The sequence below is a fragment of the Nerophis lumbriciformis genome, linkage group LG02, assembly GCF_033978685.3.
Source record: "Nerophis lumbriciformis linkage group LG02, RoL_Nlum_v2.1, whole genome shotgun sequence".
Lineage (NCBI taxonomy): Eukaryota > Metazoa > Chordata > Actinopteri > Syngnathiformes > Syngnathidae > Nerophis > Nerophis lumbriciformis.
This window is the reverse complement of record NC_084549.2, coordinates 20724606-20749642: the sequence shown is the minus strand read 5'-3', so window position 1 is coordinate 20749642 and position 25037 is coordinate 20724606. Positions and strand designations below refer to the sequence as shown.

The following is a 25037-nucleotide window of genomic DNA, read 5'->3' as shown; positions in this document are numbered from 1 at the left end:
TTAAAGTTGTTTATACGGCTACCCTCAGTGTGACCTGTATGGCTATTGACCAAGTATGCTTTGCATTCACTTGTGTGCATGAAAAGCCGTAGATATTATGTGATTGGGCCAGCACGCAAAGGCAGTGCCTTTAAGGTTTATTGGCGCTCTGTACTTCTCCCTACGTCCGTGTACACATCCATCCATCCATCCATTTTCTACCGCTTATTCCCTTTTGGGGTCGCGGGGGTCGCTGGAGCCTATCTCAGCTACAATCGGGCGGAAGGCGGGGTACACAGCGGCGTTTTAAAAAGTCATACATTTTACTTTTTGAAACCGATACCGATAATATCGTCAGTCCGATATTATCGGACATCTCTAGTTGACATATTTACATTTCTCTTTACATGTTCGAAAAGGAGTAGGAAGAAGCCAAGCTTATTTAATCCTACCCCTTTGGAAACACTTTGAGTAGGAACAGTTTCTTAAACTGGATCATATTATTAGTACATTGTTTGACTTCTTTTCTTAATCAATTCAATAATTTAATCATACATACTGATATGCTAAACGTTTTAAAAGGGAACTGCACTTGTTTTGGAATTTTGCCTTTTATTCACAATCATGATGAAAGACATGATGACAGATGTTTTTTTAATGCATTCTAACTTGTAAATAAACGTAAAAAAAAGTCTGCTTACAGCGGAGCCCATAGAAGGTCCTCTGTTTCGCCCATACAATCCAATAAATAACCATTCAAAAAGCACCAACAATACTCCATTTACATTAGCAAGCTAATTTTCTATTAGCTTGCCTGCTTCTGCGTGTTCTTCATTTGTGTGCAACATGTATAGCCTTGTCCTCTAGTGATAATGATACTTGAAAACTGAAGTTTATTTGCCGCCATGAAGGATTATTAATTTACTCTTCATAGCATATGTGGCCTAGTGGTTAGAGTGTCCGCCCTGAGATCGGTAGGTTGTGAGTTCAAACCCCGCCCAAGTCATACCAAAGACTATAAAAATGGGACCCATTACCTCCCTGCTTGGCACTCAGCATCAAGGGTTGGAATTAGGGGTTAAATCACCAAAATGATTCCCGGGCGCGGCCACCGCTGCTGCTCACTTTTCCCCTCACCTCCCAGGGGGTGATCAAGGGTGATGGGTCAAATGCAGAGAAGAATTTCGCCACACCTAGTGTGTGTGCGACTATCATTGGTACTTTAACTTTAACTTTTAACATATGGAGATAGACAGTCAGATAGTTAGCCGCCTCTGTGGCATCTTATTCTTCCGGTTGGCTGACTGAGCATCGGAAATGGAAACTGACGTTTAAAAATGTGGACGATTTCGGGAGTCTCAGAATGCAAGACCCAATTCCCATAATTATTCTGCATTTATACATTATTACCGCAATATTTTTTGTGATTATTCACATGAGTTAATGCATTTAATTTGACAGCCCACATGTTTGTTTGTTTTTGTAAGGGAAATATTTTATTTATTTTATTTATTGTTTACCATCAAATTGTTTTGAATGGTTGTATTCAGTTTTATTTTAATTTTTTTATTTACACCACATGTTTTTCTTGTGTTCTCATAATCAGTATAGTGTTGGTAAACATTTGCATATGCCAGTATATTAGTATTGGGCGTGATATCATAACATAAACTTTCCAGATGAAGGGTCATAAAGCGACCTCAAACTCGCCTCTCAAGTACAAAGATTTAATCCCAATCCACAACAAAGTCATCAAAGCAGACTGCATGAATGGAAATGAAAGTCCCTGCTAAGGTTATGCGGTGTGTGTGTGTGTGGTTTAGGGTTGTAGTTATTTATAGCAGCGCACATGTGCTTTGCTGAGGTCCACAAATAAGTGCCTCAGCCAGGCGCTGTAACGGCTGTATGTTTGAGTGCTGTGCGGGTGGACTCATTAACACCAAGGGGCCACCGGGTGTAGACGGGGACAACGCAGGCCCGCCCATTCATGTGACATTTACACGACACGACGGTGTGAAGAGAACGGTTCTTTTCACTGCAGGTGTAGAGCTAAAGTTTTTCATCGCAACATTTTGCAGACAAAGTTTGCTTGAATACTTTTAGAGATTTTGTGTTCCGTCAAACATCAACCCCTGGAGGTCAGAAGTCATGCAGTTCTTATCTTGAACAACTCTGGTGGACATTTCTGATCCACCACCAAACTATCGCAACTAATGTCTAAGTAATTCAAGATCATGCTTGCATCCTCATTAGATCCTGAAGAGGGCACTATAATATAAAACTCAGTTGTAGCTGATATCTGTGGCATTTGTTTAAAAAATCATCTTGTATGATAGCAGGGTGATACTATGTTTCATGGAAGACCCTCTTAGCCAATCTATCAATAGTATTGATTTATTCATGAGGTGATCACATACTTTGTGGGGAAGAGGTGTATAACAATGTCATCCTATGGCGGAGTCACGCTGCAGCAAACGAGTCATACTTTTAATGCGAAGACAACCTTACTTTTTTTTACCTACTTGGAGTCTTGCATTGATTTTTGTTTACTGACTCATTTCTGCGAGAGTGTGATGATACTTTGGTGCATTGCTCTTCCTTTATTTGCTCTGACCTCACGTTTAGGTCATGCAAGTGGTCACATCAACCCACTTTACAATGCTGAGAAGCCGTTTCCATCAGCTTTTTTTGTTAGACAAAGTAACTTTGCAGGGAGTGTGCTGAATTTTATTGATTGGCTCTGTTAGAAAAAAACATTTTTTAAAGAACTAAAGCACTCCTTAAATTAAAGCAAACTGTTAAACTCTCAGATTTATAATGACAACAAGAAGAATCAATACATTTAAATAACAATGATAAAATAATCAATGAAAACTATCCACTTATACATTAAAGGTTGTTATGCTGCATCAAAAATATTTGCGATTAATTATAGCTGTGATTTGACCAGGGCTGCAACGATTAATCGAGTATATAAAAAACTTTAATTTATATTCTGTTGCTTCGATTCATTTGATAATGAACTAATAACAATTGCTAAAATGCATACCTCATGGAGAACCCGGAACTTTAAAAATACCAACTTACTGTAGTTTCTGCACAGCTGCTGCAATAGAGCAAACATGAGAGCGGTGGCGTATGAGTGCCGTGATCTATGTGGCAGAGAACAGCCGGAAGTTTTTTTTTTAATTGTTTTGAATTTTCTTATTTCACACATGTTAAAAGTGCAATTTCAATGTTGATGAAGTGCATTTATTATATTATATATATATTATATTATAAAAAAAAAAATCAAACTTATGGCAAGCAGAAAAATCATTGTTTATTTGAACTATTTTCCTTAAAAAGGCTATGTAGTGTGTTTTATCAGATACTCGATTAATCAAACTAATTAATCGATAGATTACGAAAATAATCGATGGTTGTAGCCCTATAGTTTACTGAAAACAATAATTTTCAATGCTACATAGCATATAACATGGTATATAGCAAATACTCAAATGATAATACCATCCAAAATTAAATATTTTGTTTTGTCATAAGTAGGTATGGATACCATATTCAGTTATGTTTTATTATTGCAATATACAGCAATACAATAATAAAGTTCCCTCTAATTGACAAATCCAAAGTTGAGTAAATTTCCAAACTATTCCCATTACCGTATAGTACTAAAAATTGGTTGAGTACCGGTGTCGATTCTCAGGTACCGGGAATTGGTACCATATCGGTTATAATGTGAACGGTACCTGTCCCTAGTCATAAGGAAAATTAGTATTTCACAAATAGTGATTTTTATTTTTATTTTTTTTAATTCTTCATTTTCACTTAACGTTTTTTTCAGACTATAAACCGCACACTTTTTTCCTACGCTTTGAACCTTGCATCTTATGAAACAGTAATTCATGGATTTTAGTTGCTAACGGCCATATTGTTTTGTCCTCAACAAATATTTTCCAAATACTGAAGAGGTGTGTTATTGTTTGTGCTATGGCCCCACCTTTTGGACAAGTTTGCTCACTGCAGGTGCTGCTGGTTGAAAATGTACTTTGTCTTTCGTCTCTTGAACCGGGAGTATATCGCGTTTCGTCTACTATTTTCGTCCGTAGCGTTTCTGCTTGAAAGGATTCTTGTAAGTTTTACAATATAACTAAAACAATTCATACTTACTAAACCGTCCCATGTGTGATGTTTGTAGGAGTGTTTTCATGCATATTTGTACGTGCTATCGTGATGCAATCAAGCTAGCGTTGTTAGCATAAACAAATATGCTAACACACTTACAAGTGTCTGTGTTAGTAATGTAATATATATATATATATATATATATATATATATATATATATATATATATATATATATATATATATATATATATATATATATTTTTTTTTTTTAATTTATTTATTTTTTTTGTCCTGTCCAGCTTCTCAGGCAAATCATATAGTTGATGTAGATGCCCATGTCGGCTGTTTAGATTTACTTTACAAAAGAGAAGTGTAGGATACTTCTCTTGTTGCCTTATTTGTATTTGACTTTATTAAATGTATTTATACTATCATTTAGTGCAGCCGGGCCGGAGCAGGAGGGGATAGAAAGAGAACAACAGAGGGGGAAATTGTGGGGACAAGAGGGGGATTAGACAGAGAGACAAAAACAACAACAGCAAACAACAACAACAACAATAGAGCAACATCAGCAAATACGACATGTACAAATATGATGGTAAAAATAATAGCAAATAAGCAGTTAGCGAAAATAAAAAATAATACAGAAATGACAATGAGCATTATTACACTACAAATGGAGCAATTCAAATACCAATAGAAATAGCGCTATTGATAATGAACAATACCAATACTTTACCTTTATTATCAACAATACAGTTGTTCAAATGCAACAATGTGTTAGTAATATTAACATACAATGACATTATTTTTGTATTGTTTCAGTTTCGTAAATTCACCAAAACATCACTTTGGAGTTTGTTTATCTGATTGGAGAGCTAGCCTCCGCACTTTTTGGAAACAGTTAAATTATGTAAACAAACATTTATATTATATTTCGTACAGGTATATATGTGCGGCTTATGGTCCAGTGTGGCGAATATATCTCCATCCATCCATCCATTTTCAACCGCTTGTACCTTTTTGAGGTGGCGGGGGGTGCTGGAGCGTATCTCAGCTGCATTCGGACGGAAGGCGGGGTACACCCTGGACAAGTCGCCACCTCATCGCAGGGCCGACACAGATAGACAGACAACATTCACACTCACATTCACACACTAGAGCCAATTTAGTGTTGCCAATCAACCTATCCCCAGGTGCATGTTTTTGGCGGTGGGAGGAAGCCGGAATACCGAAGGGAACCCACGCAGTCACGGGGAGAACATGCAAACTCCACACAGAAAGATCCCGAGCCCGGGATTGAACGCAGGACTACTCAGGACCTTCGTATTGTGAGGCACATACACTAACCCCTGTTCCACCGCGCTGCCGCGATATACTGTATGTAAAGATATTTATTTATTCTTAAATTTTGGTGGGTGTGGCTTAAATGTTGTGCGCTCTATAGCCCGGAAAGTACGGTATCGTAGATGTAATTATATTTCTCATTTAAAAATTTAAATATGGCAATGTACAATAACACAATCATAAATTTCCCTGTAATATACGCTGTAATTGACAAACCCAATCCATGCATATTCTCATATGTTCCTTTTGACTCTAAGGACCTTGTGAATTCCGAGGGTATTTATTTATTTTTTTTACAATTCAATGATTGAATGAGCAACACAATTCTTATATACTGTACTGTCCTGAATGTAAGATAACTACCGTATTTTTCGGAGTATAAGTCGCACCGGAGTATAAGTCGCACCTGCCGAAAATGCATAATAAAAAAGGAAAAAAACTAAGTCGCACTGGAGCCCGGCCAAACTATGAAAAAAACTGCGACTTATAGTCCAAAAAATACGGTACTCTTCCTTTTTTAACTTTAAAAAAAAATTTTTTTTTCAGAAGGAAGACATGATAACAACTTACTTGGAAAAAAAAAAAAAAAAAAGATTGTTGTATTTTGTTTGAAAAAAAAAACAAACAAACATAATAATGATAATAATATACAAGCAAAACAAAGCATGTTTGTGGAAACATACATAATGAACTTTTTTTTAAATATATATATTTTTTAAGACAAATCAAATGTTTTGAATATCAGTGCAATAACAACTCATGGATTTCAATTAAAACTAAGTCATCATATATATCTTTTTAATGACTCTGTTTTATTGATCACTAGTATTAACTTAAAATTAGCGTCATAGCAAGTTTTGAGATGGTGGGTCATCTTTGTCATACTTTTTCTCAGCAAAAAAAAAAAAGTCTTGTATCAAAATTATTGCATGTAGTTTAATGCCTTTTTAAAACAATTACATTGTTGTGGACCGGTTGCTAATAGGGACTTTCTTTGAGAGGTTTACATTGTTGCCGTGGATGCATTTAAAAGTTGTTTCTGCTAATGGGAACACTCTTGTCAGTCCTGGCATCTGTACAATGGAGTTGGTTATGAGTGCATCTGTGTTGGTCAAGGTGTGTTTGATAAGATCTCGCCAATCAAGTGAGCCAATCATGCAGCATTGTTCTGTCAGCGTGTGTTACTGCCTCACTTACGTTGGAAGGAACCACCCTGCAATTTCCTTCTGAGAAGAAGCACTCATTTATTCTGCGGTTTTATGTGCCGCTGGTGGATGAACAGTGAATCACAGCTCAGAATAGTGAGTCGCCATGGAAAACCTGACAGGACTCGTTCAGGAAACGGAGGCTTGGTAGGCAGAAAGGCGGTCGGAGAAGAGCGAGGCTGCTTTCCCGGTCGCTTATCCACTTTGCATCCTTCTATGTGAGGAAGAGCGATCCCTCCGATGGCCCTCTGGAGATGATAGAGAGGATGAAGTATCTGCAGGAAACGGAGAGGGAGCACAACGCTCGCCTGGTAACTCTAATGTGTTGCATGGGTCAGTATTTTTCTACCAAGTCAAGTGTTTGACTGCTTCAATTCTTATTAATGTTTATTTGCTTTTGTAGCTTCGTGAGGATTAAAAGTCGAAGGCTTGTTGTTTCCTGCTGTAGGGCACAGGCTAAACTGGGCTGCATGTTTTTTTTTTAGTAATTATTAGTGGGTGTGTTCTTTTTGGCTCTCACTATAAGTGCTGCAGCTATGAATCCAAAATGTGGTTATAGGACGAAATCTGACACAGCATAATTATCTGAGACTTCATTTAATTTAGTTTCTTTTTTTGTGTGTTCTTTTTTTGAGTATCACATTGCTGGAGCTCAGGTTGCCATGGAGAAAGGAAACATACGGTCAGAAAAGAGAGTGATGCAGTATTGAGGCAAACGCCATCTGTGTTTTCATTCATTACGTGTAGAACAAGCGTTACTCATACCGGGTGTCATTTAGCACAACTGTGGAACAGATGGAAGCAGAATGCCAAGCCAGAGATCTTTTCTGACGCATACGTGCATATTTTTGCTGAATAGCTTAAAGGGGAACATTATCACAATTTCAGAAGGGTTAAATCCATTAAAAATCAGTTCCCAGTGGCTCATTTTATTTTTCAAAGTTTTTTTCAAAATTTTACCCATCACGCAATATCCCTAAAAAAAGCTTCAAAGTGCCTGATTTTAACCATCGTTATATACACCCGTCCATTTTCCTGTGACGTCACATAGTGATGCCGATACAAACAAACATGGCGCATAGAACAGCAAGGTATAGCGACATTAGCTCGGATTCAGACTCGGATTTCAGCGGCTTAAGCGATTCAACAGATTACGCATGTATTGAAACGGATGGTTGTAGTGTGGAGGCAGGTAGCGAAAACGAAATTGAAGAAGAAACTGAAGCTATTGAGCCATATCGGTTTGAACCGTATGCAAGCGAAACCGACGAAAACGACACGACAGCCAGCGACACGGGAGAAAGCGAGGACGAATTCGGCGATCGCCTTCTAACCAACGATTGGTATGTGTTTGTTTGGCATTAAAGGAAACTAACAACTATGAACTAGGTTTACAGGATATGAAATACATTTGGCAACAACATGCACTTTGAGAGTGCAGACAGCCCATTTCAGGCGCGCTAAGAACATATATTTTTCCACGATTTCAGCACTCAGGTTAACCATACCTAAATAGACACAAAATACTGCATTACACAAGACTACCCGAATGTACTCGAATGAATGAAAAAAATAAATGTTTTTAAGCTAAATTATTGGTAAACACAGTTTATGTATAATCATTTACGTAAAACCGCGAGTAATGAATAAAGTTTTTATCAATTAATATATTCTGTAGACATACCCTCATCCGCTCTCTTTTCCTGAAAGCTGATCTGTTCAGTTTTGGAGTTGATATCAGCATCTGCTTTGAGTGTCGCAGGATATCCACACATTCTTGCCATCTCTGTCGTAGCATAGCTTTCGTCGGTAAAGTGTGCGGAACAAACGACTGACCATTTCGTCGGCTTTCCCCACAGCCTCGTATTTTGAACAAATTTCATCCAATTTCTTGCCACTTTCGTATCTTTGGGCCACTGGTGCAACTTGAATCCGTCCCTGTTTGTGTTGTTACACCCTCCGACAACACACCGACGAAAGTGAGAAAATGGCGGATTGCTTCACGTTGTGACGTCATCGCTCCGAGAGCGAATAATAGAAAGGCGTTTAATTCGCCAGAATTCACCCATTTAGAGTTCGGAAATCGGTTAAAAAAATATATGGTCTTTTTTCTGCAACATGAAGGTATATATTGACGCTTACATAGGTCTGGTGATAATGTTCCCCTTTAACCTTTGCAGTGTCACGTTCTGGTGACAGAAAGTGAGACCAGCCTGGACAGTCACAGCATAGTCACATGCAATCGGGATGGACACATAATGATTGTTCGGAATTTGTTGAATTGATTATTGATTAAATATATTTTGAAGCAACTCCAGCCACCAGCGACCTCAAAAGAGACAAGCGGTAGAAAATGGTTGGTTGGTTGGTTGATTGATTGGTTGAGAAGAAGACCAGCATGATGTCAGCTAAGGCCGAGTTTTATTTATTCATTTATTTATTTACAGACAGACATAGTTTTGTATTTCATTATTGTTTCTACCCCCCCGCGACCCCGAACGGGACAAGCGGTAGAAAATGGATGGATGACTTAGACTTAGACTTAGACTTAGACTTAGAAAATCTTTATTGTCCCCGAAGGGCAATTTGGTTTGCAGCAATAGTCATTAAAAACAAGGTTCAACAGTAAAACGAGGTACAACAGTAAAAAACGAGGTACAACAGTAAAAACGAGGTACAACAGTAAAAACAAGGTACAACAGTAAAACAAGGTACAAATACATAAAATACATACAACATACAAACCATCATGAAGGCATTGAGCTAAAAACTAAAAAACTAAAAACATTTGTAAAACAATAACAACTAATCATCACACGTCGCTTCCCACTAAAGCGGGGGTCGGCAACCCGCGGCTCTTTAGCGCCGCCCTAGTGGCTCTCCGGAGCTTTTTCAAAAATGTATGAAAAATGGAAAAAGATGAGGGGGAAAAAAATATTTTTTGTTTTAGTATGTTTTCTGTAGGAGGACAAACATGACACAAACCTCCCTAATTGTTATAAATCACACTGTTGATATTAAACATGCTTCACTGATTCGAGTATTTGGCGAGCGCCGTTTTGTCCTACTAATTTTGGCGGTCCTTGAACTCACCTTAGTTTGTTTACATATATAACTTTCTCCGACTTCCTAGGACTGTTTTATCCTTTTTCTGTCTCATTTTGTCCACCAAACTTTTAACTTTGTGCATGAATGCACAAAGGTGAGTTTTGTCGATGTTATTGACATGTGTAGAGTGCTAATCAGACATATTTGGTCACTGCATGACTGCAAGCTAATCAATGCTAACATGCTATTTAGGCTAGCGATATGTACATATTGCATCATTATGCCTCATTTGTAGCTACATTTGAGGTAATTTAGTTTCCTTTAAGTCCTCTTAATTCAATGTATATCTCATGACACGTACACTATCTGTATGTAATATGGCTTTTAATTTTTTGCGGCTCCAGACAAATGTGTTTTTGTATTTTTGGTCCAATATGGCTTTTTCAACATTTTGGGTTGCCGACCCCTGCACTAAAGTGACTGCATAGCAGCTAAGCTTGTTTAAGAAGCTCATTTATAAAGGCAACAGCTGAGGGAACAAAGGATCTTATGTATGTTTGTATCTGTTGTTTTTGGCCTTTCTTTTAGTAGGGGCGTACCTGCATCCTGAGGGCAAGAGTCTAAACTCTAAGAAGAGAGGGTGCTGAGGGTTGACCAGAATGGCCTTTGCCTTCTGGATGACTCTGGTTCAGGGGGGTTCAAGGTAGTGCCTATGGTCTTTTGGCACACCTTGATTATACCACCCAATCTAATTTTATTGGCCACACTGAGGTTACCAAACCAGGAAGTGATGGAATAAGTTTAAAATAGATTCAATACAAGATGAATAGAGCATCCTCATCAGTGTCCTATCAACCTGCACTCTGGATGGATTATTGTTTCTTTTGTTAATATCAGAGTCCGTTCTGCAAAAAAGGTCATCCCTAGAAGCACACAGCTAATGGACAGGGACCCACAGTTAAAATATACATCATCATATAATATTTTGTATCAAACTGCACAAATAATGTATAAAGCCAAAATAAATAAACTCCTAGGAAGCATTCAAATATTGTTTAGCTCACGAGAGGGTGGTTACAATTTAAGGGGGAATTTAAATGTCTAAAGGCTTAGTTATAGAACGACCATTAAAAGTTTTTGTATTTCAATTTGTGGAGTGAAACTATGGAATGGTTTGAATGTGGAGTTAAAGCAATGTCCAAACATAAACCAGTTTAAAAAGAAGTATAGGTACATGGTATTCCAGAGGTACAGAGATGAAGAAGGGCTATGATATTGGGTTTTTTGTGTTACAGAAGAGTGTGGGGTTGCCCATTGAGGCAGTGGTGCTGCTGCTGTGGCATGATGCCATTTCCATGATCACTAGTGGTAATGGTGTGGCTATGTACTGTATTTTTCGGACTATAAGTCGCAGTTTTTTTCATAGTTTGGCCGGTGGTGCGACTTATACTCAGGAGCGACTTATGTGTAAATATTAACACATTACCGTAAAATATCAAATAATATTGTTTAGCTCATACACGTAAGAGACTAGACGTATAAGATTTCATGGGATTTAGCGATTAGGAGTGACAGATTGTTTGGTAAATGTATAGCATGTTCTATATGTTATAGTTATTTGAATGACTCTTACCATATGCATAGCTTTTTCGAAAAAAAAAAAGGTAAATGATAAATGATAAATGGGTTATACTTGTATAGCGCTTTTCTACCTTCAAGGTACTCAAAGCGCTTTGACAGTATTACCACATTCACCCATTCACACACACATTCACAAAAAGTAAATCTTTCTATATAACTTAATCTCAGAAATAACGCGATTGGTATTTTATGGACCCCAACGACCGCGTAAGATCGAACTCCGAGTGTAATTGGATAAATTCAAATTCAAGGACCTACAGCGGCCAGATGACGGACATTTCCGAAAGTTCTCTTGAGTATTTTTTTGCTCCTGAAAAAAACAAACTGGCAGTCATTTTCCTTAATAATAATTCATTTTTGAGTAATTGGCAGATAATTAACTGTACTTGGAGCGCCCCTTCTCCATCACCAGACTCTTGGTGAGACGTCATCTATAGCAGTGGTCCCCAACACCGGACCGCGGCCCGGTACCGGTCCGTGGATCGATTGGTACCGGTCCGCACAAGAAATAAAAAAATAAAAAAATGTTATTTATTTTTTTTAATTTTTTCATTAAAACAACATAAAAAACACAAGATACACTTACAATTAGTGCACTAACCCAAAAAACCTCCCTCCCCCATTTACAGTCATTCACACTCATTCGCACAAAAGGGTTGTTTCTTTCTGTTATTAATATTTCTGGTTCCTACATTATATATCAATATAGATAAATACAGTCTGCAAGGAGTAAGCATGCATGATTGTATTTTTTTATGACAAAAAAAACGGAAAAAAAACATACCCCCCCTATATATATATATATATATATATATATATATATATATATATATATATATATATATATACATACATACAGGTAAAAGCCAGTAAATTAGAATATTTTGAAAAACTTGATTTATTTCAGTAATTGCATTCAAAAGGTGTAACTTGTACATTATATTTATTCATTGCACACAGACTGATGCATTCAAATGTTTATTTCATTTAATTTTGATGATTTGAAGTGGCAACAAATGAAAATCCAAAATTCCGTGTGTCACAAAATTAGAATATTACTTAAGGCTAATACAGAAAAGGGATTTTTAGAAATGTTGGCCAACTGAAAAGTATGAAAATGAAAAATATGAGCATGTACAATACTCAATACTTGGTTGGAGCTCCTTTTGCCTCAATTACTGCGTTAATGCGGCGTGGCATGGAGTCGATGAGTTTCTGGCACTGCTGAGGTGTTATGAGAGCCCAGGTTGCTCTGATAGTGGCCTTCAACTCTTCTGCGTTTTTGGGTCTGGCATTCTGCATCTTCCTTTTCACAATACCCCACAGATTTTCTATGGGGCTAAGGTCAGGGGAGTTGGCGGGCCAATTTAGAACAGAAATACCATGGTGCGTAAACCAGGCACGGGTAGATTTTGCGCTGTGTGCAGGCGCCAAGTCCTGTTGGAACTTGAAATCTCCATCTCCATAGAGCAGGTCAGCAGCAGGAAGCATGAAGTGCTCTAAAACTTGCTGGTAGACGGCTGCGTTGACCCTGGATCTCAGGAAACAGAGTGGACCGACACCAGCAGATGACATGGCACCCCAAACCATCACTGATGGTGGAAACTTTACACTAGACTTCAGGCAACGTGGATCCTGTGCCTCTCCTGTCTTCCTCCAGACTCTGGGACCTCGATTTCCAAAGGAAATGCAAAATTTGCATGGTTGGGTGATGGTTTGGGGTGCCATGTCATCTGCTGGTGTCGGTCCACTCTGTTTCCTGAGATCCAGGGTCAACGCAGCCGTCTACCAGCAAGTTTTAGAGCACTTCATGTTTCCTGCTGCTGACCTGCTCTATGGAGATGGAGATTTCAAGTTCCAACAGGACTTGGCGCCTGCACACAGCGCAAAATCTACCCGTGCCTGGTTTACGGACCATGGTATTTCTGTTCTAAATTGGCCCGCCAACTCCCCTGACCTTAGCCCCATAGAAAATCTGTGGGGTATTGTGAAAAGGAAGATGCAGAATGCCAGACCCAAAAACGCAGAAGAGTTGAAGGCCACTATCAGAGCAACCTGGGCTCTCATAACACCTGAGCAGTGCCAGAAACTCATCGACTCAATGCCACGCCGCATTAACGCAGTAATTGAGGCAAAAGGAGCTCCAACCAAGTATTGAGTATTGTACATGCTCATATTTTTCATTTTCATACTTTTCAGTTGGCCAACATTTCTAAAAATCCCTTTTTTGTATTAGCCTTAAGTAATATTCTAATTTTGTGACACACGGAATTTTGGATTTTCATTTGTTGCCACTTCAAATCATCAAAATTAAATGAAATAAACATTTGAATGCATCAGTCTGTGTGCAATGAATAAATATAATGTACAAGTTACACCTTTTGAATGCAATTACTGAAATAAATCAAGTTTTTCAAAATATTCTAATTTACTGGCTTTTACCTGTATATATATGTCTTAATAAGGTTATCCAAAAAATAGTGCTCGATACCGTAGTAGAGCGCAATATATGTATGTGTGGGAAAAAAATCACAAGACTATTTCATCAGAGATGAAATAGTCTTGTGATTTTTTTCCCACACATACATATATATATATATATATATATATATATATATATATATATATATATATATATACATATATATAAATTTGGCCGGGCCGGGCTTTATATATATATATATATTAGGGCTGCAACTAACGATTAATTTGATAATTGATTAATCTGTCGATTATTACTTCGATTAATCGATTAATAATCGGATAAAAGAGACAAACTACATTTCTATCCTTTCCAGTATTTTATTGAAAAAAACAACAACATACTGGCACCATACTTATTTTGATTATTGTTTCTCAGCTGTTTGTACATGTTGCAGTTTATAAATAAAGGTTTATAAAAAAAAAAAAAAAAAAAAAAAAAAAAAAAAAAAAATTGCCTCTGAGCATGCGCATAGCATAGATCCAACGAATCGATGACTAAATTAATCGCCAACTATTTTTATAATAGATTTTAATCGATTTAATCGATTAGTTGTTGCAGCCCTAATATATATATATATATATATATATATATATATATATATATATATATATATGTATATGTGTGTGTGTACCTTTCATATTCTAATTGATACAGTTAATTGACACTGTACCTGGGAATCGATACCGATACGCAACAATACCAATTTTTGGTACCGGTACATTTGTGTGTTTTCAAACGTGTTAATGAATGGTAATTGTTAAAAAAGGAAAAACATTCTTTGTTTAAATGAGCATTTAACACTGAGCTATGCTGTCCAGTTATCTTGTTTTTTTACACTAAGGTGTCTCATTTGCAAGTACTGTACTGTATTATGTACCATCGTAGACTTTTAGACTTATGCAATTGTAATTCCAAGACCTTAGATGGCAGTAGTGTATAGACTATGTCGTTTGTTGCCCTAGCCAGGAAGTAGTCTTTGCCATTAGGTTGAATCTGCCAGTCTTTTCTTTCGTGTTCATACTGTAAGTATTGTATTAAATTACACTCTTGCTGTTAGAGTGTAACATGCATCTTATTTGTAGTTTTGATTATCAAACTTTGAAAGTGTTTAAAGTGATTCCAATCGCTAGTGCTAATATTTAGCACTTCTATGGCAAATCCAATGTAAATTAGCATTGAGCTAGTGCATTTTGAAAAGCGGAGCTCTATTGTACTTTAGAGGGCCTTCTTCTTGTGTTATTGGATGGAAAATGGTAACATTACCCAGAGGCAGTCCAGCTGAGTGCTCTGAGTGCATGAATGCTTGTTTTTGGTGCTTGAGCCTGTGTCGAGTTTGCAACAGATTGTGCCGTCACATGCAACAAAGCCATCAAAACGTTTAATTTTACGTGAATTGATATTTGGTAGCCCTGACGGTTTGTTGGTACCTATAAATGTACCAAATTCTGTAACCATCCTAAAACATGAGCTATGGGCCATCGGGCCAAACCAATATTCCTGGACAACCCCTGCAATACAACATAGGAGTTCAGAACAGTCAGAGCAAATTTTTTCCCTTTTATTAATAAAAATAACAATCTTTCAATCAATCGATATGTAACCAATTGATCGTTGAACTCAGTTGAAGGCCCCTCAGTAATCATCTACAGTACTAACATTACTTGCATGTTCTTAGAAGAGACCGAACCTGCTAGAACCTTCTTAACCACTGTGTCAGGCCCATTTGCCTACATTGCATCTACCATTTACCCTTGACACAACAAAACAAGCTCAAATAAAGCACGGTACCGCACAAAGGATGAACTAAATGTATTTTTTCCTCTTTTCCCGTAGATGAAAGAGACAGAGTGCAAAAGAAGACGTTCACAAAATGGATAAACCAGCACCTGATGAAGGTAAGCGCTCTTTTGGGATATTTTCTTTTGTTCAACAACAAATCATTCTCCTCCAGTATAAACAATCTTTTGGCTTAGTATTATTAATAATGTTTAGTTCTAACATGTATATTGGTTTCATGCCCAGAAATTATGAAAGTTTGGAAGAAGAAGTCTTGCATATGTGTGCCGTCTCCCTGGAATGGCTCACTGTGATGTTTCAGACGTCTGTGGAATTTAACAAAACACTACAACAGACCAACACGCCCTGGCTTGTCTCAGCTAATTTATTAACTACAATACCTCGGAATCATTAGTGCTATGCACATGTCCCGAAGACAAATACTATATAATACAACGATACTGTATATTTTGTATTCTTTTTAATGCGCTTCTGCCTTGAAGACTTTGTATGTGTAAGTCACAGGTGTCAAACTCAAGGCCCAGGGGCCAAATCTGGCCCGCCACATGATTTTATGTGGCCCGCGAAAGCCTGGAAATAATATGCGTTAATAAAATGCTTAATCTTTTCTTACTAAATATATTTGTTCTTTTCCTTTTGACATTAAAAATCATGTACTGCATGCAATTGCATATCTTTTAAAATGTAGTATTATCAAAATCAAAATATTATATTTTATATATTACAAAAATATTTTTTGTTAAAATGAAGATAAATACTGTACTTAAATATCTACTTGACTTATGATTTTAAAACAAATTATCAATCAAATTGTAGACTGTAAAATTGACAATAGATTTTACGGTTAAATTCCGCCGACTGAGTTTTTTTTTACCTTAAAATCAAATTTGGTACTGTTTTTTTCCCATATACAGTAAAACACTTAAACATAAAAAAACAAACCAAAAAAAACATTTTACGGTAAAAACAAACAAACTGGCAGCTCTGCTTGAATTTTACAGCTGAAAACAGTGGTATTGTTTCTCCATTCCATTCCATTTATTACATTTTTTCATATGCTGTAAAAAAATCACTGCTTTTACTGTAAAATTTTAGTGACTGAGCTGCCAGTTTTTAAAGTAAAATTGTAATATTTTTTTTGCAGCTTATGTAAAAAAATATATTGTTAATGTATTATATATATATATATATATATATATATATATATATATATATATATATATATATATATATATATATATATATATATATATATATATATATATATATATATACACGTATATTCATATATTACTCATTGTTAAACGCGGCCCTCTTAAGGCAACCATAACTGCGATGTGGCCCTCAATGAAAACGAGTTTGACACCCTTGATAATAAGTGTCCTTAATTGAACTATATTGCAGTCTAAAACACAACATTTGTCAATATAAACAAGTATCAACTAATTATGGTGGCATTTTACTTACAGTGTAAGTAAAATGCCACCATAATGTTACTTACAGTGTAAGTAAAATGCCACCATAATTTTACTTACAGTGTAAATAAAATGCCACCATAATTAGTTCATACTTGTTCATATTGACAAATGTTGTGTTTTAGACTGCAATATTTTTCAATTAAGGACACTTATTACGTGTGTCTAGCTTGTGTTCTTAGTTGTTGTGTAGCTGCTAGGTTCTAATAGCCTATAACTTGACTAAAATACAAGAAAAGCCAACCTACTAGATTACATTTACAGTAGATGTTGACTCTCTGTTAAATAAACTCGCTGCAGGACTGCTTGTATCAGAGCACTTAATCAGAGATTTTAGATACAAGCTGATATCATCCAATGCTTGTTTTTTGATGATATTCGACCAATGTTTGATATCAGTATCGAATCAAGACATCTCCAACCTAAATATATATGCTTGCCACCTTGACTTATGATTTCAAAGCAAATCACGTATCAGTAAAAAATAGAATAAATGAGGCAATTATACATTTGCATTCATATACAGTATATTCACTGTTACAAGTGGCCCTCCGCTGCGATGTGGCCCTCCAATGAAAAGGAGTTGACATCCCTGCTCTATATAGTCCAAATCCAAGGAACACTCCCTTTACTGGCATGCACACTGTGCAATCCACTGTTACGCACTCCGCCAACTTGCACAATATAAATAATTGGATTGACTGGAAATAAGACTTTAGATAATCCACTAAATCAGCGAATTTTCAGTTTAAAAACAGTACAAGGGACAGCACGAAAAACATGCTTAGTTTGAGCGCAGGCTAGCGGGGCACCAAGTCTGGCATGGTATGAACGGCCGAGTTAAAATGTGCTGTTTTCAATAATGAATATTAGGATGAGTCGCTTGCTTTAAGGCAGCAACCAGCAGAGGTGCTAGGTCAGGGGTGTCGAACTCATTTTAGCTCAGGGGCCGCATGGAGGAAAGTCTGTGCACACGCGGGCCGGACTATTATAATCATGGAATTAAAACTAAAAAATAAGGACAACTTCAGATTGTTTTCTTTGTCTTACTTTGCCCAAAAACAGAACAAACACATTCTGAAAATATTACAATAAAAATATAGAAAAAAATACAGGCAGCGGTAAAGTTTAGATCTATGAAGGAAAGAAGAAAGTGAATGAATGTTTATAACTGAATACATTTACCGTATTTTTCGGTTTATAAGTCGCTCCGGAGTATAAATCGCACCGGCCGAAAATGCATAATAAAGAAGGAAAAAAACATATAGAAGTCGCACTGGAGTATAAGTCGCATTTTTTAGGGAAATTTATTTGATAAAACCCAACACCAAGAATAGACATTTGAAAGGCAATTTAAAATAAATAAAGAATAGTGAACAACAGGCCGAATAAGTGTACGTTATATGACGCATAAATAACCAACTGAGAACGTGCCTGGTATGTTAACGTAACATATTATGGTAAGAGTCATTCAAATAACTATAACATATAGAACATGCTATACGTTTACCAAACAATCTGTCACTCCTAATCGCTAAATCCCATGAAATCTTATACGTCTAGTCTCTTACGTGAATGAGCTAAATAATATTATTTGATATTTTACGATAATGTGTTAATAATTTCACACATAAGTCGCTCCTGAGTATAAGTCGCACCCCCGGCCAAACTATGAAAAAAACTGCGACTTATAGTCCGAAAAATACGGTACCGTACATAAAATTTTATTTTCTTCTGTATTTTTTATATTTTTATGAATTAAGTAATGTTTATGACAACCTTTTTCCAAAACACAATATAGAATGTGAGCTATAACAGGATAATGCATACATTTATCATTTGTTTTCAAAACGCTTACAAAAAAGTGGGACCCCGAAAATGCACTATGTGGGACCCCTTTTTATGACTTGATGGGGTCCCTGGGACCCCTTTTGAAAATTCCTTGCGCCAACACTGATGGAGTATTGGTGCGTGCAAAACAGCAGCAGGCGGCCGTGGCCTGCGGGCCGGTTCTAATACTAATCAAATATCATCCCGGGGGCCATAGATAATTCATTCGCGCTTGACTTTGACACCCCTGTGCTAGATGGTGGTCCCAAAGAAGAACAACGAAGGCATACACAGCTGAAAAATCTATAGCCAATCAAGGAAATGTAGTCAAATGCCCAGGATCTCAGAACAATAACAGTATTTCAGATAAAACGTCCATCCATGACAAATGAGAAGTGCTGAGTAATTTTTGAGAATGTGCCCGTTTGAACCAATAACATAAGTGTGCAGGTCTATTTTGGCTCCACAGCTGTGGCTGCTATTTGGGATTACAGCGCTGAAAGCCCTGTGTGAAAGCAGGTCAGCAGGAGGCTGATTGTAGGGGCTCGCTATTTAGGACATAGGACATGTCTACCCGAAGGAGAGGGCCTCGGAAGTTGTCAAACGCATATCAGACATTGTTGATAAGGCCATAACGGCCACAATGTTGCCGCCTAGTATGCGTATACAATGTGCGAGGCAGAAATGTCAGCATTGTGAATCCATAACGTTGCTGCGTTGTATGCATTGCTTCTACAATCTTGTCTCCAAGCATTCATTAGCTTGACTTCCCTCTAGTTTCTCAACATGCCTATATGGGGAAACAACTACAAATGTGCGCTTCATTCACTAACTGTGTTACAAAAAAGATCAATTAGAATAATACATAATGTTGGATATAGGGAACATACAAACCCTTCTTTTATTAAATCACAAATATTGAAATTCAACGATTTGGTGCATTTGCAAACAACTAAAATTGCAAACTATAACCTGCTACCCAAGAATGTACAACAATTCTTCTCAACAAAAGAGGAGAAATATAACCTTAGAGGAAAATCTAATTTAAAACCTTTTTTTTTGCTCGTACAACACTTAAAACCTTTAGCATATTTGTATGTGGAATTAAATTATGAAATGGATTAACCAAAGAAATCAAACAAAGCATCATAATGATTCAGTTTAAAAGAGACTGTTCGAACTACAAGTGTTTACAAAGTACACAGAACAAGAATGATGATGAGCATCTTGAACCTTTTTTTTTTTTTTTTTTTTTTCAATTGAGACAAATATTATTTATGTATTTAATGTGTTTGCTCACTATGGTATATATATTTTTTTTTTTTATTTGTTCAATGTTCTGTTACAGAGAACAAGGAAATTGGATAAAATTGCTATGGTATGAAAAGGGGTAGGATTAAATAATCTCTGCTTCTTCCTACTCCTTTTCGGAAGTGCTGTAATGAGTCAACTGGAAATGTGTGATGAATTGTATCGTATGCATGTTGGAAACCGTCTTTGCCAGTTAATATTTATTCAACTTAAATCCTACTCCCAAACTGTAGGGGGAGCCTTATTATTCAAGTGTGTTTACTATCGCCAACATATATTTAATCTCTATTCTTTTAGGTACGGAAGCATATAAATAACCTGTATGAAGACTTGAGAGATGGACATAACTTGATCTCACTGCTCGAGGTCTTGTCTGGCGACACATTGGTAAGTTGAGTTTTGTTTCCTAATGTTATTTCAATCTTAGAACACAAAAACATGTTACATTATGAGACTGAACTGATTTTTTTTTTTTATTGTATGTAACTTTTTAGTGATACGTTACAGTGTTTTGGGACACTTTGAATCGGAAATCACTTTGATTCAATATGTTCTGTCTCTCTCGATGGTGCTGGGTTCCAAAGAAAGTTAATAAAAAAGTGACTTTTTTTTTGCTTTCGCTAAGTAGCCAAAAGTCAGTATTGGTTTTAGCAAAGTCTGCTGGACATTGATGCCTGGATTGTGTCGGTACTGTAAGCAGTCATCGGGGAATTCTATCATGTGACTCTGCATTTATTTGCTGTCATGAAGTACATTTTAATCAATAATTAAGGTCTTTATTCCCTAATTATATGAAGTGTTCTGTTAAAAGAATGGAATATGAATAACTGGCTAATGCATCACAATAACGTGCATTTATGTACAGGGTAGAATGTGCACATTGTAAATATTCTATCAACCTATATTTTTAAGTGGATGCTATATGACACAAAATATATTTGTGTCACAAAATGGAAGAAAATGGAGAAACATGTTTGTTGACAACTTTCCCTGGCCCCACAGTTTGGCTTATTCTTTCCACATTGGCCCTAACTTGAGGCAAACTGTCTTTTGCAGAATTGTTTTTATGTGAACAAAATATTGTCCTATATTTGGGTAAATTTGACATTTATATTTTACTTCACAAAAAGCTGGCAAAGACCTACACTACATTTCACACACTTTTATGGAGTACTTTTTGGCAATGTGCTTACATGCAGAATTCAGGTGATTGTGGCTGTGCTGCATGTTGTCAAGTAGTCCATTCCCCTGTTAACATGTCACCTCATCATACAGTATATGTAGTAGAGTATTCACTCAGTACTGGGCCGCTGGGTCTGAAGCCACCACTCGCTTTATTGTTAGACGTATCGTTTTTTTTCTAGCAACATTTGACTTAGTAAATTGGAAAGGTATAAAAGGTTTCAATGAGAGATGTCCGAAAATGGCTTTTTTGCCGATATCCGATATTCCGATATCGTCCAACTCTTAATTACCGATCCCGATATCAACCGATACCGATATATACAGTCGTGGAATTAACACATTGTTATACCTAATTTTGTAACAAGGTTTTCCAAAATAAATCAACTCAAGTTATGGAAAAAAATGCCAACATGGCACTGCCATATTTATTATTGAAGTCACAAAGTGCATTATTTTTTTTAACATGCCTCAAAACAGCAGCTTGGAATTTGGGACATGCTCTCTCTGAGAGAGCATGAGGAGGTTGAGGTGGGCGGGGTTGAGGTGGGGGGTTAGGGGGTAGCGGGGGTGTATATTGTAGCGTCCCGGAAGAGTTAGTGCTGCAAGGGGTTCTGGGTATTTGTTCTGTTGTGTTTATGTTGTGTTACGGTGCGGATGTTCTCCCGAAATGTGTTTGTCATTCTTGTTTGGTGTGGGTTCACAGTGTGGCGCATTTTTGTAACAGTGTTAAAGTTGTTTATACGGCTACCCTCAGTGTGACCTGTATGGTTGTTGACCAAGTATGACTTGCATTCACTTGTGTGTGTGAAAAGCCGTAGATATTATGTGATTGGGCCGGCACACAATGGCAGTGCCTTAAAGGCACGCCCCCAAAATTGTTGTCTGGGTGGAAATCGGGAGAAATTCGGGAGAATGGTTGCCCCGGGAGATTTTCGGGAGGGGCACTGAAATTCGGGGGTCTCCCGGGAAAATCGAGAGGGTTGGCAAATATGACTGGGAGACGCAACTGCTCTGTACTTCTTGTCCGTGTACCTCTCCGTACAGCTGCGTTTTAAAAAGTAATACATTTTACTTTTTGAAACCGATACCGATAATTTCCGATATTACATTATAAAGCATTTATCGGCCGATATTATCTGACATCTCTAGTTTCGATGACATTTTCATGAACCATATTTCCTTATAATCGACAGTGCGCCTTATAACCCGGTGTGCCTAATGTACAGAATAATTCTGGTTGTGCTTACCGACCTCGAAGCAATTTTTTTTGGTACATGGTGTAATGATAAGTGTGACTAGTAGATGGTAGTCACACATAAGAGATACGTGTAGACTGCACTCTGACGCCAGTAAACCACACCAAAACTTTAAATGTTCCATTGAAAATAAAGAACATTATACACAGCACTCAAAAATCTGTCAAAATGTTTTAGTATGACTTTGAAGCCGCACCGCTTGATGGATTGTTGGCCCATTACGGCTACCGTAGTCAGAGATACATGTATTACTATAAGGACCGCAAAATGGCACCCATTAGCAGACATATTATCGGGCGTTTTGTTTCACAATATTATGCTAAAACCAACTTTTCTTACCTTCTTGTACCTGCTGATTTGTATTTAAGATCTGCATAAGTCCTGAAAATGTGCGCACGTCCGCCACTGTAGTCCGTGACGATACCATAGTCGATAAGCTTCTTCTTTTTCACATCTTCTTGTTATGTGGCATTCACCCTCTGCTGTTGCCATTTCTAATATAAGGTAGCGTAAAGTTCTAACTTATATCTCGCTAAGGAAGCGCTAAAAACTACCGGTGAAGTGAGTTTTACATTATTCACCCACGGAACTTTAGTTATTAGAGAGTTCCGGTCGGACGGTTTTTCACGGGACACATATAGCGCTACTCGCCGTTGTTGCACTACTAAGCCACGGATGAGAAGATGCTGCTCTGTTGTTGATTTAAGTAAAGTCTGAATGTCATTAAAACAGTTAGCTCCATCTTTTGACACTTCTTCCACTCCCGTCCTTGCACTGAAGCGACTGTCAGAAAGCAACTTAAAGATGATCTGTAAAACATAATCTATGCAACATTTTGACCAAAGAACCACCATTACATGTTATGTAGACCACAACGAAGTGTTTTAAATTTAGAAAAAAAAATCATAATATGACTCCTTTAATGCGCCTTATAAACCGGTGCGCCTTTTGTATGAAAACAGACCTGAATAGACCCGCTCATCGGCAGTGCGCCTCATTATCCGGTGTGCCTTATGGTCCAGAAAATGCGGTACGTTTTTAGAGGCATGTTTCTGGAATTGCTTAAAAAAAAAAAAAAAAATATTAGAACAAAGGCAAAACACATAACATCTTCACCAGTATATTCACTTTTAAAAACCCAAGTAGTTCACGATGCTAAAGTGTCACAAAATTTTAAGTATTCAAATAGAAAGTGAGAAATTATTACATCATGGGCCTGATCTACGAAATGTTTGTTTGTATTAAAACGTGCAATCCTGGTCGACAGTGGAACCTCGATTTACAAACCTAATTTGGTTCTCCGACATGGCTCGCGAACCGAAAAGTTTGTATAGTGAAGCAGCGTTCCCCATAAGAATCAATCACTACGCTTCCGTGCATTAGTCTGATTTCTCAAATAGTTTGGTATTTTGTATTTTCACAGCTATGTGTGAAGTCAAAGTCTCCATGCACTCTCTCTAATGCGACACCATAGTCGATAAGCTTCTTCTTTTTCTCTATCTTCTTGTTATGGCACATTCATCCTCCACTGTTGCCATTTCTAATATAAAGTAGTGTAAAGTTCTTACTTATATCTGTCAGTAAACTCACCATAAAAGCGCTAAAACATACCGGTGTAGTGAGTTCACATTATTCACCCAAGGAACAAGGCCGGGACACATTTCCGGCCTTGTTGTTGTTTCCGGATGAGGAGATGCTGCTCCGTTATTGATTTATGTAAAGTCTGAATGTCATTAAAACAATTAGCTTCATCTTTTGACTCCCGTCCTTGCACGCTACACCGGTACAACAAAGATGACAGGGAGAAGACGCTGTCGAAAGTGAGCCACGTAAATAAGACCGCCCCCAAAACGGCGCATCAGGAAGCGATTGTCAGAAAGCGGCTTGAAGATGATCTGTAAAACATCATCAAGGCAACATTTTGACCAAAGAACCACCATTACATGTTATGTAGACCACAAGGAAGTGTTTTCCATTTAGAAAAAACAAATAAACAATATAAAATACGGTATTCATAATCGATAAAAAAAAATAAAAATCAATACATTTTTTATTATATTTTATTTTTAACCCGTCCTGTCCAGCCATTCAGGCAAATCATATTGTCGATCCAGATGCCAAAATCTGCTGTATTACTTTAAAAAACAGAAATGTTTGATACTTCTCTTGTTGCCTTATTTGCATTTGACTTAATTAAATATCTGGGTAGAATTTTATTAAACACAACCAGTTTTCTTTTAAGCAATATAAAAATGTATCTGAGCTGTTTGTCTATTTTTTGGAGGACTGTAGTTAATCGTAGAACTGGCCCTCCAATGTTATGTTAACCAACTCAGTGGCCTAGTGGTTAG

General features: G+C 37.1%; 1 protein-coding gene across 1 annotated transcript in view; it reads left to right on the top strand.

Annotated features, from left to right (window-relative positions):
• dst (dystonin) overlaps positions 1 to 25037 on the top strand; it is a 245852-nt gene that overhangs the window by 53608 nt on the left and 167207 nt on the right. Inside the window, exons 5-6 of the mRNA XM_061958270.2 lie at positions 15666 to 15727; positions 20543 to 20632. Of these exons, the coding sequence (XP_061814254.1) occupies positions 15666 to 15727; positions 20543 to 20632 (152 nt within the window). The remainder of the gene's footprint in view (positions 1 to 15665; positions 15728 to 20542; positions 20633 to 25037) is intronic.